General features: G+C 34.2%; 1 protein-coding gene across 1 annotated transcript in view; it reads left to right on the top strand.

The window, feature by feature from the left end:
• The window catches only part of Smp_149390 (fras1 related extracellular matrix protein), a gene marked incomplete at its 3' end in the record, with an annotated part of 120,105 nt that overhangs the window by 4,152 nt on the left and 98,889 nt on the right, over positions 1–17,064 (top strand). Inside the window, exons 3-8 of the mRNA XM_018798349.1 lie at positions 1,787–2,154; positions 4,067–4,190; positions 8,282–8,525; positions 10,913–11,289; positions 13,065–13,271; positions 16,058–16,309. Coding sequence (XP_018653300.1) covers positions 1,787–2,154; positions 4,067–4,190; positions 8,282–8,525; positions 10,913–11,289; positions 13,065–13,271; positions 16,058–16,309 — 1,572 coding nt within the window. The remainder of the gene's footprint in view (positions 1–1,786; positions 2,155–4,066; positions 4,191–8,281; positions 8,526–10,912; positions 11,290–13,064; positions 13,272–16,057; positions 16,310–17,064) is intronic.

The raw sequence follows: 17,064 nt of genomic DNA, 5'->3' as shown, positions 1-17,064 counted from the left end.
CCGCTAACCCAGTTTAACTGTATCAATCAAATCATTCATTGAGATGGAAAATGTAGATAAATCCCCACCTAATGTACCGTTTAACTTTACTTGCCTGTTTACGTAGCCGTATCAAGGCACTTCCATTGAAAGGACAGAAAACAGGATCCTTATTCGTACCTCAAAGCATACTCCACCAAAATCTATATTAGAAATCCGCGTGTTTTCAGCTATTCTGTTGCCCGTCGTATGCTTGATAGTCAATACACTGTTGGTGTTTTAAAACCATTCAAAATGATTGATATCAACAATTTCAGATTCACTGCTTCTCACAGACAATATCATGATTAAAAAGTTGAAACCCGACCTGTCTACCCAAAGAGATGCTGTTCTAAACCTCCCATTGCCCTGGTAACTCCTATTTCGACCATTGGATAACATAATATATTATTTATTATGCTCAATACGAAATTACTTTCATGACTAGGTCTTTGTAAAGCATTACTCATCTTATTCTGCTAATATTTCCGACATCTTGGTTGTGTTTTCGTGTCTTTGATGGCATCCGTTTTCAGTCTCTAGAAAAGTGTCACTATATGCTGTGAACTTTTTCTCATGGAACTTCTCCATTTAGTAGCATACAAGTATTCGTGCACTTTACCCCCTCATAATTCTTCCATAACTTATCGTTTATTTACTGCTCTCCAAAAATATGATGAGGAGTATGTACATTCGTTACAATCAATTCCACTATTGTTTCGAGATTGTAGGGAACAGCTGACGAAAGTCCACGAAATAAACAGACTCATTTTATTCTACTAAACTTGTTTTTGCTTTAGTCAAATTATTCTATGGTAAAAGTCATTTCTTAATATCTAACCCTTTGATAATCTAACAACTAAGTCTTGTAGTCTAACGACGTCAACCAGTTGGTCACAACGGTAACGAAATCAATTTTTTTTGTTGACCTAAATTTATTTGACACATTTGTTAAAGTGAATTGCTTTCAACCATGAGTGAGTGATTTCATATGAAGGTGGTTATATTCCTATGAAGTTAAGTTTTAATACTGGGATTTTAAGGTGTCTAAATAATGAAATAATCTCGTCACACTTATTTTGGATGGAGTAAAATAATGGTAAGACAAAACCGATGGTTTATTATAGGCGGTATCTGGGAAAGCATCATTGATTGTCGAATGCAAACTCCTTGAGATAGATCAGCCGGTGTTTATGGTACGTCACAATAAAATCAGAATCTAATTTAATTTACACTAAGTATTTATACGATGTATCATATTGTGGTTTAAACAGATTTATTAACATTATTTACCAACGACAATCAACAATGTGAAAACCTTAAAAGTAATCCGAATCTATGAACTGACTATATCTAGTTACTGTTCAACAGCTTAAGTCTCTAAAAATGATTTTATCACAATGAACTAGTAATGAGCAGTAGTTAAAATCTTGATTTTCAAGCATAACAATCTGAATCAGCTTATAAATGAGAAAAGTTATTTAAATTTAAACATTAAGTATCATAAGATAATGGAAAAAATCTGTTCAGTGTTTCCTAGTTTTCACTAACCATTCGGCTTATGCTACTTTATGATGAGGATGAAGTTGAATTTGAATCCACAGTTTATCATTTCCAGTTTTATCAGTAATTAGTGTGATTGCTTGAACAAAATAGAAAGTAAATATAATTCATACATACTTTGATCACCTTTCATTTGTCTTTAAGATTTTGAATAGCTTTTCTAAATCAGCCTACGTCTTATTGTTTAATATATTCTAAATATCAGATAACTGATCTTGGAGCTGGTCCAAATAATAATTATACAGCATCATGGTATAAAAATAACCCATATATACGTGATCGTGAAATGGGTATAGACTTTATTCCTGATAGACGTGGTACAGCACCTAGTAAAAACCAATACACTACAAAAATCCAACTTGCAACTATAGGCGGTGATCCAATAGAAAAGTTGGAAAACACCAAATTCTATGGTCCAAATGCACCAGGTGTTAAAGAAACTTTTCTACCTGTTCGATTTACTCGTCCTTATTATGATTGTGGGGGAACAAATCGATGGATTGTAAGTTCTGTTGCAGCACTGACAGATTTTATGCCACGTTATTCAAATATTACCAGACTGCGAGGACCAAGGTATGTATATGAAGACTCTAAGCTATTATTTGTATGACCTGAAATTTATGGCTTTGCTCTTGTATTAGTAAGTAAAATGTTTTTTTTACTCTGAAATACCGAGTTTAATTAAACGAAGTGCTCAAACTGTACATTGTTCACCTCAGACAGTACCAATTTCGTAACACCAATGATAGATCAGACAAAATTATATTGACTACTAACAAATGATTAATGATAAAGTTTCCGTTTTCAAGATTGGATAATATCATTTCCACCAAAATACCAGGCCTATCTTGTGGATGAATACCATCTAACATGAAATTAGGATTAACAGCTTCATGTTACTTGTTTTTGTCCAATTATAATGAAAGAAAATATTATGCAGTGTCTCACTACTTAATCGAGTAGATGCATCCCAATTCGCATGTAGTGTATCAGAGTCTTTGAAACTAAACAAAATGACAGTAGTAACTAAAAAATGACAAGTTTGTGTGCAATTTAGGTAACAAAAAACATCATTTAAGCCTTAATGAAACTGAAATCAAAACCGAGAAAATAAAATGGTATCTAATACCTTAAGCCAGTGTAATTCTAGTATATTAACATTAATGAGTGCGACAGCACTTTAGTATTCAACTATACGTTTTATCGATGAAAATATAGACGTTTGTCCAATGAGAAATTATACCTGACTTGTAAGTTGAAAAAAAAAGGAATTGCCTTTGTAGAATATAAACTTCAGTGGTTATTTCCAGACTCATTTGACAATCTTCACTACACATAAGAGTTATTCAACTGGTTTAAAGTTAGTCAGTATTAAGGATACATTTTACATCGTAAGCTGGAGTTGGTCTATAATGATGAAACATATTGACCACTGTTATGAAGATATTTTTAAATGGTCTAGATGCGAATTTACTTTTTTGTTTTAAATTACTTTGGTAAGCTATTACAAAGTAAGGTATGATATGGATTTATTACTATCCAGAGGCTTGTCAGTGAACTCTTTTCAGATGTCGCAGACCGGAGTAAAATAACATTTTTGTATAGTATGACCCTCATCTATTCTTCAGTAGGTGTTCAAATCTTGACAAAAAGATCTACAAACTTTACAAATTTCTACAGACCATAAAATTAAGCATAACTTTACTAAACTCTGTTGCATGCTTTTTTATCATTTCTATTTCAATTAAAAATGTGATTTAAAATTAATTTGTGAAAGCATCTTTTACTGAGAATTCCTAATTGTGACGATGATATCTTTTTTACTTGCTTCTGAGAAGAAATCCCACGAAAGCACAGTCATATCATTGTGAAAGAGAACATAGGTGGGAGCAACTAATTGTATTTTAATACAAAATTACAGAGTACTTTCATCAAATGTGAAAACCATACGTTGAGTACTTCAATTGTCTCAAACTTCATCATCTCTTAATTGCTATAACTATTACTCTCTATTCCTGTTCTCTTCGATCCTATCATCTCAACCTTCTGCTTCCAGGCTTTCCACTTCTGATTGGTGTTACATACTACTTATGTCGACAGACAACTGTTTTATACAGCTAATTACACAGTGATAAGAGATTATGTTCCAAGATTAAAAAACTATGTTTAAATTTATCACAAACTATTGTGTTTCCTTGTTATAAAATGGTCTAATGATTATTAGTAACTTGTTTAAATTAATACACCAAATATACTTCACATTTGAAACTTTAACTATTAAAGAAGTGATAAAGGGTTCCAGTCAAGTTTGCAATTCATTATTAGGATTATAACAGGTGATACCACTGGGAGGTAGTAAAGAATCTTGATGAAACCAGAAACAAAGAATTAATTAAGAATTAATTATATGTTTACAATTGTCACTAGTTATTTTTCCCTTTTTAGATGCTTTCATAATATCTAACCTGTTTTTTGCCATCTTTAGAATGATTGGTGTTGTTGTACAAAGTATGGACTTTTATCGGATTGATTTTAATCCTTGCCCTCCAGGATTAGGAAATCCAAATCATTATTTGGCTGGAATCGCTCGATGTAAACCAACAACTTTGGTATGTTCAATGCAATGTGGTATAAAGTATTTTTGTTTGAAACAATATCAGCTACTTATAAGTAGTGTAATGTTTTAGGTAGACTTTCATGATGAATGTATGTAGAATACGTATTCTGAAACCATAACACATTAACAAAGTTTATTTACTCACATTTGATTTCAAAGCTAAAATAATGAAACGTATCTTACCTGAAGCCGATATCGTAGGCGGAACAGAGGTAAATATTTACATATATCCCAGTTAATTCTAGTGAATTACATCGATAACAGGGATATGTCAAGAATGATCGCAACTTGTCATGAAACCATAGCAAATATAATAATTTCGTTGGGAAAACATACTTTTCTATAAATTAGTTTAGAAAGCATATAAAGATTGGCCCATTCGCTGAGTGGAATATCATTTAATGGACAGTTAAATTAGGTAATCTTCTTCTTCAGGACTCTGAAAGTATTTCACCCAACAAAAGGAATAACTTTTAAGACTATAATACTTTAAATATTGGATAGTCAATTTCTTTTGTCGTCTAGGTTTTAACCCATTGAAAGTTTAATCGAGTAGGTTTTGTAGTGCTAAGAACAATGCTTTCCACATGTTAATGATAATTGACTTCTGTTGAGAATTGAATGAGTTTTGAACAATTAAATTCTGATACAAATAATAAATTACCTTACTTTTTCGAAAGATGTTATAACTTGTGACCTGTGTGCCCAGTTTAATATATGACGTGATGATCCCCGCCAATTGCAGAGGAGTGATTTATCAATCGGACCAATGACACACAAAACCCGTGCGAGCAGTCTAGAGCATTTGTCGGTCCTGCTATCTGCCTAGCACAGCCAGTTAAGTCCAGAACATCAATAACAGCCTCTGCAATATGAATCACTATCATTAAACATACTTGGTTTATATACCAAACAGACAGACCACATGGTACCATAAAATAGGAGACAACAGTTGTATAAGATTTGGCCAAATGTGGCTGTGAATAGGGGGAACAGTAATTAATAGATTGTGTATAAATCAGGAGTGGTAAATCGTATAGTAATAGTCTATAGGTTAAAATAAAGCTCATAATAAAGGAAACATGAATGTGAATAGCTAAGTTACCTAACAATTATACAATAGAAAATATACGTATCATATTGGTCCATAAAAAGTCCTCAAAGTTAACATTCATAATTCTCTTCAGGATATAACAGAAGAATTGCAGTCACTTGTTGAAATGTTCCAGATAATATTCCGTGCCCATAAATTCCTTTAAAACTGTATAAAGCCTCCAGAAATCTACTCATTTTGTAACCTAGAAAACTGAATTCCATAAGAAAATAACCTGTTGTTTTGAATGCCACTCAGTCAACGTGTCATACATCGTTAGCATAACTAGACGAAATTGATGAGATGAACAGTGAAGAATTTAAAGTAATAACAGTGATATTAAGAAAGACTAAACTGTAAAAATATACTTTAAGAAGAAGGAAAGAAAAGGTATGTTAAGAAGGAATATTGAAACTGACAATCTAGAAAATGATGAAGAGTATATGCATCTGGGCCACTGCATTCAAATCTGAGTCAAGCCGCCTAAAGCCTTCAACCTTTGATGGTGGTTATTGTGTAGGCCTTAACCAGGTAGTCTATATCTACAAACATGGATCAGACCAATAATCTATAACTTCATGCACTAATTTTGCTTTGCCCATCCTTTGTTTCCTTCCAATCCATTCATAAATTAAATGTTGGGTTAGAGGATAATTAGGCATACGTAACATATTTAGGGCTAATTTCTTTATATTTTATGTTCAGAAGGTTAAAGATTGGTTCCTGGAAGAACCTAATTTGTTAATCCTGTTCATGGATACTTTAAAAATCATTTCCATAATTTAAGTGAAAACATCATTTTACTCTTCTTGATCCATAAATCAGCTTACAATTTTACCGATCAACCTTAAACAATTTTCGTTTCTTTACAACTGATTAAAATCATTTTAAGTTGTTGAAAGCGTGAGTCAATTGAAGATAGACCACCAGGGAAAACCTGAAAGCACTGGACACCACGGATGCCGGCTCAGTGGTCTATCGGTTAAGTGCTCTGGCGCAAGACTGGTAGGTCCTGGGTTGGAATCTCGTGAGACGAGGTCGTGGACACACACTGCGGAGGAGTTCCACAATAGGACGAAACGGCCGTCTAGTGCTTCCAGGTTTTCCTTAGTTGTCTAGCTTCAATCGATTCACGCTTTCAACTATGAAAATACTAAATTTCTACAGAATCCCCTTCTAATTTTAAATAATTTACCTTCAGAAAGAAAAAAGAAGGACGAAACTAAATCCAAACTTACAAAACTTTAAACAAACTATTCTCTCTTTGTTTTTTTATAAGGTGTTTATGGGAAAGTTATGAATACATGAATTGATTAATTAATTAGATTACAAGTGTGGTAAATTTCATCAGTTTAATGATGAGAATAGTAGTATACTACAAATTGATTTAATAAATTTTGATTTTTGTCAAATTATGATACTACTGATTAAGTGAATAAATGAATAATTTCATCAAAGTGAATATGATATGAAATTTGAAGATTCGGTGGGATTATAATGTATGGACAAACTAATCAGATATAAGATAAACATTCTATGTCTGACCATCATCATATACTACTTATATGGATATAAGTAGACCACACTACACTCGTTACCCCTTTAAAGCATGCGTTCATGCGGTGGTTCTGCTCCCCATGCCACTTTCTTCTTTCACTGCAGTCTGTGCTAAACTCTCCGTCAGAATGTTGAGTCTGCGGTACGCTGACCTCCATAGCTCCGTCGACCTGCCGGAGCACCAACATTTGCATCCATTCGGCACCTGAGACGTTCAACACCCGTAATCCAACGGCCTGCTGAGCCATCTACATCCGATGTCCGACCAGAAGCCGCGCGTCCCACTGCACCTCTCCGTCGACAGCACCTGCTACAGCCAACGCCACCCCGCCAGAACACTCAACTCGACGTCACCTCTCCGCACCAGACTACCCCAACCGGCGCCCCATTCCAGACTCGCAGCGGCGTCCGCAGAACAGCTACCTTCCTCCTCCTGGTCGGCAGCGACACCAAATGTAGTGAACAAAACACCAGTTGAGGACAATCGAATATATTTAAGCACCAATTACAGACTATCTCACTAAATTCTGATAACCATACAATGAACAGTTAATTTGCAAAATAACAATCAATTTTCTCAATCTTCACTGTTCTTTCTGTAAATATCAGTCCGTCTTCTCTGATTTCATTGTTCATGCATTTTCATACCGATTGCGTTTCATTCCTGTTCGTTCCATATCGATTTTCTGCCAAAGTACATTCTATGTCAGACCACCACTATATACTACTTATATGGATATAAGTAGACCACACCACACTATAGCTGATGTCAGTTCGTGATGAAAACCCTAAATCTAGTTCCTAAACGTGACCGTCAGTTGTAAATTCTAATTCCTCACACTACTTTACAATCTTCATTTAGTTAGTCCTAGTTAGTTGGTGGACATTCTTAAAGTAACTTTAGTGTCACTTAATGATCGTTCATAAATTACAGTTTCACCGAAAATTCTTTTTGTCTTGTTTTTTTTGGTACAGATCAGAATTGTTGAATCTGTATTATTCACTACAATAAAGGCTAAATACATCATGTTCTATAATGGAGTAAATAAGTTTGGAATCTTAATGACTTTCTAAAAATAAAATTAACTTGAAAATTTTATTATAGAGAACATGTAGTATTTAAGTAATATATAAGGGGGTTTTCTGTTGAGATTTTAAGTAATTTTCATATATACTTGAAATCATGAGTCAATTGAAGCTAGACCACCATGGAAAACCAGGAAGCAATGGACGGCCGTTTCGTCCTATTGTGGGACTCCTCAGCAGTGCACATCCACGATCCCACCTCGCGAGATTCGAACCCAGGTGCTCTGGCGTGAGACGGCCGTTTCAACCTATTGTGGGACTCCTCAGCAATATTAATCCATATACTTCATAGTTATGTTCATTAATGTGTTTATTATTCTCTGTTCTAATCTTATTTTTTTTATTAGTGTGTACCTCTTCCAGGTTTTGGTTTTAAACGAGGAGGTTATCAATGTGTTTGTCAACCAGGACATCGTTTACCATATGAACAAAATGGACCATTTCGTGGTGTTGATATTGAAGCAGCAACTGAAGAAGAATATCGTAATAATTTTGATTGTATTCCAGTTGGTTGGCGTGAAGTTATACCTGAAGAAACTGGTATGAAAAATAATTTAGAAAGATTTCGTCGTTCAATAGGTGAACAAGCAAGTACGCAGATTAATGAACTAAATCAATATATCTATTTGTATTGACATTATTTGTTTGGTTGACAAATTTGATTAAGTGTAAACGTGAAATTACTACTTTCTTCAGGCTTAGCAACCCTCATAGCTTTCACCTAATGTGGTGTATGCTACTTATGTCGACAGATATAAGTAGTATATAACGCCAATCAGAAGTGAAGTGCCTAGAAGCAGAAAGTTGAGAATACCGAATTGAAGGAAGTGGGAATGTAAACAGAGCGTAATTATAAAAGCAATGAAAGAACAATGAAGTTTGAAACAATTGACGAAATATTTGCAAATGAATAATTAAATGTATGGTTTTAACATCTTAAGAAAGAACTCTGGGACAATAATTTGGCTGTCCCCTACTGATTTCTAGTTCACTACATTAATGTTTCCTGATTTTCAATAGCTATTTAACCAAAGTTAATACATGATATCGAACTTCAAATTCAACAATCTCCATAGTTATCATGTTATTGTTGGTTCCTAGCTTTAAGAAGTGATTCTCAGAGTCCTACTAAGCCATAATAGGAAGAGTTCAACTATGTCGGGAGTAAAATAAAAATCATCATGGATGATGGTCTAGTGATATTACAAATGTTAGAAATGTAAACTATTGGATGAAAACTCTGTAATCTGACGGTCAAGCGCTCACTGCGATGCCTGAATGTCTTAAGTTCGATTCCTGTTGACTCTTAGAAGAGTCCCATACCAGGACAGAACAGTTATTCAGTGTTTTCTACTTTTGAATTACTGTCTAACTAAGATTAATCCGGAATTTAACAATTTACATAGACCCTTACACTAACAATGATTATCTAACTGAATTCAGTGATGAAAATTATCTTTCACTTAAAATAACTCAAAATTGAAAGCTCTCTGTCCTGCTATGATTAAAAATCTTTGACATTTGTAATAAGTTTCAGTTGAATCGACTCTAAAGAAACTAATCATTATTCTTTCATTATCTTGTTTCATAGGTACATTATGGAACAGATTTAAAGATCCATCGATTCATTTATTCAACATGATATTATCAAGTAAGCTGAGATTGTTTTCCATTTGGTGATTTTACACATTTAGTGCCCTAATAATTTAATCTTTTCTTATGGATAACCACCACTTAAATCAACATTTTGAATTACAGAAAACTTTCTAACTTACTTACGCCTGTTACTCCCAATGGAGCATAGGCCGTCGACCAGCATTCTCCAACCCACTCTGTCCTGGGCCTTCTTTTCTAGTTCTATCCATTTTTTGTTCATTCTTCTCATGTCTGTCTCGATTTCTCGGCGTAATGTGTTCTTCGGTATCCTCTTCTCCTTTGGCCTTCAGGATTCCATATGAGGGCTTGTCGTGTGACGCAGTTGGGTGATTTCCTCAAAGTGTGCCCAATCCACTTCCAGCGCTTCTTCATGATTTCTTCCTCTGCTGGAATCTGGTTTGTTCTCTCCCACAGTAAATTGTTGCTGATAGTGTATGGCCAATGGATCCGAAGTATCTTGCGTAGACAACTGTTAATAAACACTTGTATCTTCTGGATGATGGCTTTCGTAGTTCTCCACGTCTCCGCTCGATACAGTAGAAATGTCTTGACATTTGTATTGAAAATTCTGATCTTGGTGTTGGTTGACAATTGTTTTGAGTTCCAGATGTTTTTCAGTTGTAGGTATGCTGCTCTTGCTTTGCCGATCCTCACAGAAAAGAAACACCTTTAAACTCAATTGTTTAAATGTAGCAAATTTTTACTACCCATTATAGATTATCAAAAGTTTTCACTATGGTACATAAGAGACGAGTTTGTTTTCAGCATACAAAACAGTTATCAATCGTGTAACAGTGTTCATCCTTTTAAATCAAATTTAGACTTACTCAACCTACGTTTACAGTATTTTGGTAATTATGTTGTGACCAAATGGTCGAGTAAGGGTTTTTAGCCTGTTCTTTCATGTCGTTAATAGATTCATGAAATGTCTATATTACTCAACAGAACTACTAATTAACACTTCTGAATATTTCTTTAAAAAATATCTTAACATGACCTCTTTCCTACCTTATCAACCTGACAAATTAACCCGACTGAAAAAAAGACCGATTTAGTAAACCGTGTCTTATCATCAATGTTCTAATTCCTCCTTAATCGATAAGTTAGAATCACGAATACGACACTTTAAAAATTAGTCCACTACTGATGTTGTTCAACCTAACAAAAAAGGCTTTGTAATGAATGATCCAGCTAAGAGTGTTGCATAAATGACATAAATATGCCTCTCTATATAGTTCTACCAGTCTATTAATTTCAGTATTTGTCGAGAAGGAAATTAATTATCTATGTATTAAATCGTTTATTTTTCAAAATCTAACTAGCATTTGGATCATTCAAGCAGAATATCTTTCCAACACCACCAAAATTAGATGAATCATTATTAATTAATGGAATATCGGAGAAACCATTGAAAACAACTAATTTAGATGATCAACCATTAGATCGTCTTGTTCCTGGATATCGATCAGTTTCACATTTATTACCATTGGAACAAAGTGATTTTAATCTAACATATACAGAAGATGTTTATGAAGATGGATTTTTCGACAATGATACTTATATACTTATCAATAAACCAAGTAATATAGATAGTAAAGATCAGTCAAATGACATCAAGAAACGTGTACGACGAAATGTTGATACACCATTTTATACAGTTGGAGTTGGTACAGTATTTGATGCAGACAGATATTTTGAAGTAAGCTGTATTTTTTTACATATGTATATGTTCAGTGAAAAAGAGCACCAATTCTATATTGCAAACAGTTTACATAATAATAATAAATTAATACTGTATTTGTGACTTCAGAGTTGTTATATACCGTGGAGAATTAGGAATGGTAACTCTGAGGACTGTTTATGGACCAATGTGATATGTATATTTCCTATTGTATAATTGTTAAGTAACTAAACTATTTGTATTCGTGTTCCTCTTATTATAAGCTTCATTTTGACCCACAGACTACTACTGTATGATTAACCATTCCTGAGTTATCCCTAGTCCATTAATTACTGTTCCTTCTATTCATAGTCACATTTGGCCAAATCTTGTACAAATGCTATTTTCTATTTCATGGTACGATGTGGTCAGTTTGATTGGTATATAAACCCAGTGTGTTTGAGAATAATGATTCATATTGCAGGGGCTGTTATTGGTGTTCTGGACTTAACTGGCTGTGCTAGGCAGAAAGCAGGACTGATAAGTACTCAAGATTGCTCATACGTGTGTGTCATTGGATACGATCGATAATTCACTCCTCTCCAATTGGCGGGGGTCATCACGTCATATATCAAACAGGGCACGTACGCACACTCAATCGATATAACAAGAGTGATCCGAAGAAGTAGTTTACACTAAGTCATGAAACGTCTGAGATTAAAAGTCTAACTTATTAGGATCACATAAATATATCATTAATTTATTATTAGTTCTCTACTCAATGCCATAAATGGATTCAATTTTCTCGTCAACAAAATACTGACAAATATTTTCCTTAATTATTCAAGTGTAATTTTCATTCAATAATGTAAATAACTGAGAGAATTTGATGTTAAAAACCACTGGGGACATCTTCAACTTATTGATCATAGAGTAGACAAGTTTCATAAGTTATCAGTTTAATCAGAAAGCTCTGAACAGCTGTTTTTGGACTTCATATTACTTACTTACTTACGCCTGGAGGAGCATAGGCCGCCCACCATCATTCTCCATCCAACCCTGTCCTGGACAATCCTTTCCAGTTATTTCCAGTTGTTATCCATCCTTTTCATATCTGCTTCTATTTCCCGGCGTAATGTGTTCTTTGGCCTCTCTCTTTTCCGCTTCCCTTCGGGATTCCAAGTTAGCGATTGCCTCGTGATGCAGTTTGGTGATTTCTTCGATGTATGCCCAATCCACTTCTAACATCTTTTCCTAATTTCCTCTTCAGCTGGAAGCTGGTTTGTCCTCTCCCATAAAACACTGTTGCTGATAGTATCCGGCCAGTGAATGTTGAGTATTTTACGTAAACAACTGTTTATAAATACTTATACCTTCTTGACGATGGATGTAGTAGTTCTACACGTTTCAGCTGAGTACAGTAGGACTCTCTTGACGTTCTTATTGAAGATTCTGACTTTGAAATTAGTTGACAGTTGTTTTGAGTTCTATGCGTTCTTCAATTGTAGAAATGCTGCCCTTGCTTTGCCAATCCTCGCCTTTACATCTACATCTGATCCTCCTTGTTTATCAATGATGCTTCCCAGGTACGATAGGACTTCACATATGTGAACATTTAGTGCTCCACCGGAGTTCGAGCACTGAATATTCATATCTTGTTACGAGCGCCTAACTTTCAGACGGTGGAGTTAATATCCAGCGGTTAACATACATAAAGTTAATTTCATTAATTCGCTTTATTACATAAAGTTTTGTTGTTTTTACTTTACAAAAAAACTAATGTATAAGAAATGATTTTAATTCATTTTATAAAGGTTCAACGTTTAATTGCACATGTACGTAAAGTGACTAGTCAAAATTGTCATCTAATGACAGCGGATCAATTAATTTTACCAGGAGAAGTTAGTTATGGTGTTGAAAAACAATTTGAAATGGTTGGACGAACAGCTCTACGTTTATCACATTTTCTAAGTGCTTATTATCAAAATAATGTTGTCGGTGAACTTTATGGAAGTTTAAAAGTAGGTTGTATGTTATAAAAGAAGTAAAGTAAGTGTTTGAATAGAGTTTATTTCGACTCCTTAGAAAATAAAACCATTTCTTGGCCAATCATATGCACTTGTCACTAGGGAACTTTTGATTGACCCATGTATCAATTTCATTCTTTTATTGATAAATAAATTATATTCTGGAAATAATTTCACAATGCATATTGATTTACGGGCATGTTAGGTTGATTATGTTCTTTAATGGAAGATAAAATAACTGTTTTACCTTATTACTTACTTACGCCTGTTACCCCTCGTGGTGGAACATAGACTGTCCTGAGTCTTCCTTTCCAGTTCTTTCCAGTTAACATTCATCCTTTTCATATCTGCTTCTATTTCCCGGTGTAATGTGTTCTTTGGCCTTCCACTTTTCCACTTCCCTTCCGGGATTGCGTCGTGATACACATTAATGATTTCTTTAACATATGGGGTCGCCAGCTCCGTGCTCAACCCTCCTCCTTTACCCGGGCTTGGGACCGGCAGTAACTCTAGAAGAGCTACTGGCGGAGTTATTTCACCTTATTAGTGATTGATTTAGATTTGTAGACAATATTGTGGGGTTTGAATCATTAGTTACTGAGAGTGAATCACAAAAGGAATGCTACCTTGAATTCAAGTGCATTAAGTCAACATTTTTCTTTATTAGTTCTTCAATATATGAAACTTAGTGGTTAGATGTTTGTTTGATTTTATTCATTAACTATACCATTTGTTATACATCACTAGTATTTTGAAGTGGCTGAATCTTAAGATTTAATATTCAGAAGTTATGAAATACTGTATGGTACTCAAAATATATTGTAGTTTAACTAGAATGTTGTGAAGCAAGCTATGAATTATTAGTTAAACTACTCAATTTTCAACTGTTAGGTTTCTAGCTTGAATCTAACTTAACACCTTCCCGTTTAAGTAACAGTTATTTTTTACCGATTGAATCAGCCAGTTTGTGTGCTTGCTAAACTTGATCAACCCAGATATGAAGGCAGTTGAAAGATGTATTACAGAAAATCTCATAATCATACTGATAAATCATACGTTTATATTGGTAGTTAAAATGAGCTAGACATGATCATAAAAGTAGTGACCATATGTTGACCATATGTTGGGCGAAAGGTGCTGGGTTCGAGTCCAAGAGCGAACATCAACTCTGGGATGCAGGTACATCCAGTTGACGAGTCCCAAGTAGGACGAAACGCGCGTCCTGGATTCCACTGCTAGCCACTATCCATCTTTGCTTACCATGCTTGTGGATTTAGGCTATATCGAGGCAATACGCACATATGCCGATTAGAGACTGACCAGTTGCAGTCCTAAAAACATCAATGGGAAGATCCAAACAAACAATACTCAGTAAAATTCTAATCACTCTTTTGAAACCACTTTTCATTATCAAACCTTATGGAGATTCAAATGTTTTCAAGAATGACATTCATTTAGCTAATCTTTCACATAATTGGTCACTGTCAACGAAAGATGTTAGTGATTGCATAACGTTCTCTTTGAACACCAACAAGTACATGAAACTCTTTGTCATGACTCGCTGTCATGATTTAGTTTTTAACTGTCAACTAAGACTCATCTCTTTATTAAGTTAATCCCATAGTTTTTGAATACCATCATCACCATACCATTGTCTTCCTTCCTTCATACTTTGCAATAATGTAATTTTACACATATTAATTTGTAGATTTTTAAAATGTACACAGTGAACGTTTCGTACTTTTTCGTAGGCAACGTTTATCATATACTTTGAATAATATTAGAAGTTTTGAAAGTACACTAGGTGTTTTAAATGTAATCTTGATAACTAAGTAGTATCTGACTCAAAGGTAAACAGATTAAAAAATTTCAAGACTCGCTGTATGCAGGAGTATATCATGGACCAACGATTGACTTTATTTAAATCAATATGATGATAAGAGTACGATACTAACGAAATATGTATCCTACTCAACTTCATATATTTTCTGAGGATTGACCGCGTTAGTACAAAGTAGATGTAAAGTCTAACATAAATATTTTGCGAACATATATTCAGTGCATGCGAATAAAAGGGGCAGACAAACTTTTTCTTCTTTTGAAAAATTGGCCGCCACGGTTTTGTTAAGGTTGCAGAATTTCTAATCTTTATCATGTACTATATTACCATCTATATCAGTGACAAATTCCAAGAATTTACACACTAAGCGATGAACAAAGACAAAAGTCCGAACACTTATTGGTTCTCGTACCTTCCAAACCCAGTGACCAATCAAAAGACGATGATAAGAAGCAGATTTGTACTCATGACTCAAAACACATACAATGACATACTGAAGATCCCTGAACACACAGCACTTCAATTTAGAAACCGTACTTTGAACACAATGAGGCCATCAAAACGTATTAAGGGGGATACAGAAACGTAACAATATGGTTATTTAACAATTATACAATAAAGATTTTAGAAATAATGAAAATTCTGAAAATAGCGTTAGACAGTTTTCCCAATATTTGCTTTGTTATAACACAAACTATGAGGACAATAGCGCATACATAAAGTGTCTGTCCATCAGCTAGAATAGACTCATGTTATTGTCGACAAAAAGAAATCACTGCAAAAGACTGACTTTGGGATCGAGTTATCAATATTCACTGATGGTGATGATATCTTGGATAGTTGTCGATGATTATTTGAGTTTTATCACACTGTCAAATAATGCAAACTTTCCACGACAAACCACTGACGTAAAATAATATTCTTTTCTCTCTTACTGTAGACTGGTTTTCCACTTAATCGTTTTCATTTATTTGGTGAAGTTTTTGCCAATGTTTTATCAAATTTTGATATTGTATCAAGTGGAATATTTTTTGATTATCAAATGTTTACTGATCATGATGGTACAACATGGGATCTATTTGCACCATATGCGTATAAACCACTTTTAGCAACCCAAGCAGCAGAAGCAATTGATATGAGTTTAAATCCTTATCGAGATTATACAGAAAAACCATGGTTTCGAACGTTAAAGGTACGGTTGTTATTAAGTTAGATATTTTATTTTAAAAATTTCGTTGAATTTCTTAAAAATATCATTTGTTGTATGTTGAGGAGAAAGCTGCTGCAGATTCGTTAAAGTCAGAGAATTCCTAATCTACATCACGTACTATATTGCCAGCTGGATCAGTGACAAAGTTCAAGAATTTACACATTAACCGATGAACAAAGACAAAAGCCCGAACACTTATTGGTTCTCGTACCTTCCAAACCCAGTGACCAATCAAAAGACTATAATAAGAAGTAGATTTGCTCTCTATGGTATTCAATACAGTCATAACTCAAAACACACATAATGATATACTGAAGATCCATGAACACACAGCACAGCAAATAAGAAATCAAACTTGAAGCACATCCATAAGTCGTAGAGGGCGAAGCAAACAATACATAATTAATTCGCAGCAACCAACCAATGGTGAAATGTATAACAATAGTGAATAGGTCCACTGAAAGTTTACAATAAGGGGAACATGGTAATACAATAAAAATATAAAAAATAATAATTCGGAAAATAGCTTCAATTTTCCCAATATTTGTCCTGTTCAGCAATATTCATGACAATCAGAGAGGGAGACAGTAAGCACTTCAGTTCATTTTTCCGGAATTGTATATTTTAACAAATATTATGGTTATCAGAAGAGGGTTTTGTGAAGATTTTTAGTAATTTTATATAGTTAAGATCATGAGTCAATTGAAGCTAGACCACCATGGAAAACATGGAAGCAC

Source organism: Schistosoma mansoni, chromosome 6 (assembly GCF_000237925.1).
Source record: "Schistosoma mansoni strain Puerto Rico chromosome 6, complete genome".
Classification (NCBI taxonomy): Eukaryota; Metazoa; Platyhelminthes; class Trematoda; order Strigeidida; family Schistosomatidae; genus Schistosoma; species Schistosoma mansoni.
The sequence above is the reverse complement of the archived record's forward strand: the minus strand, read 5'-3'. Positions and strand labels throughout refer to the sequence as shown.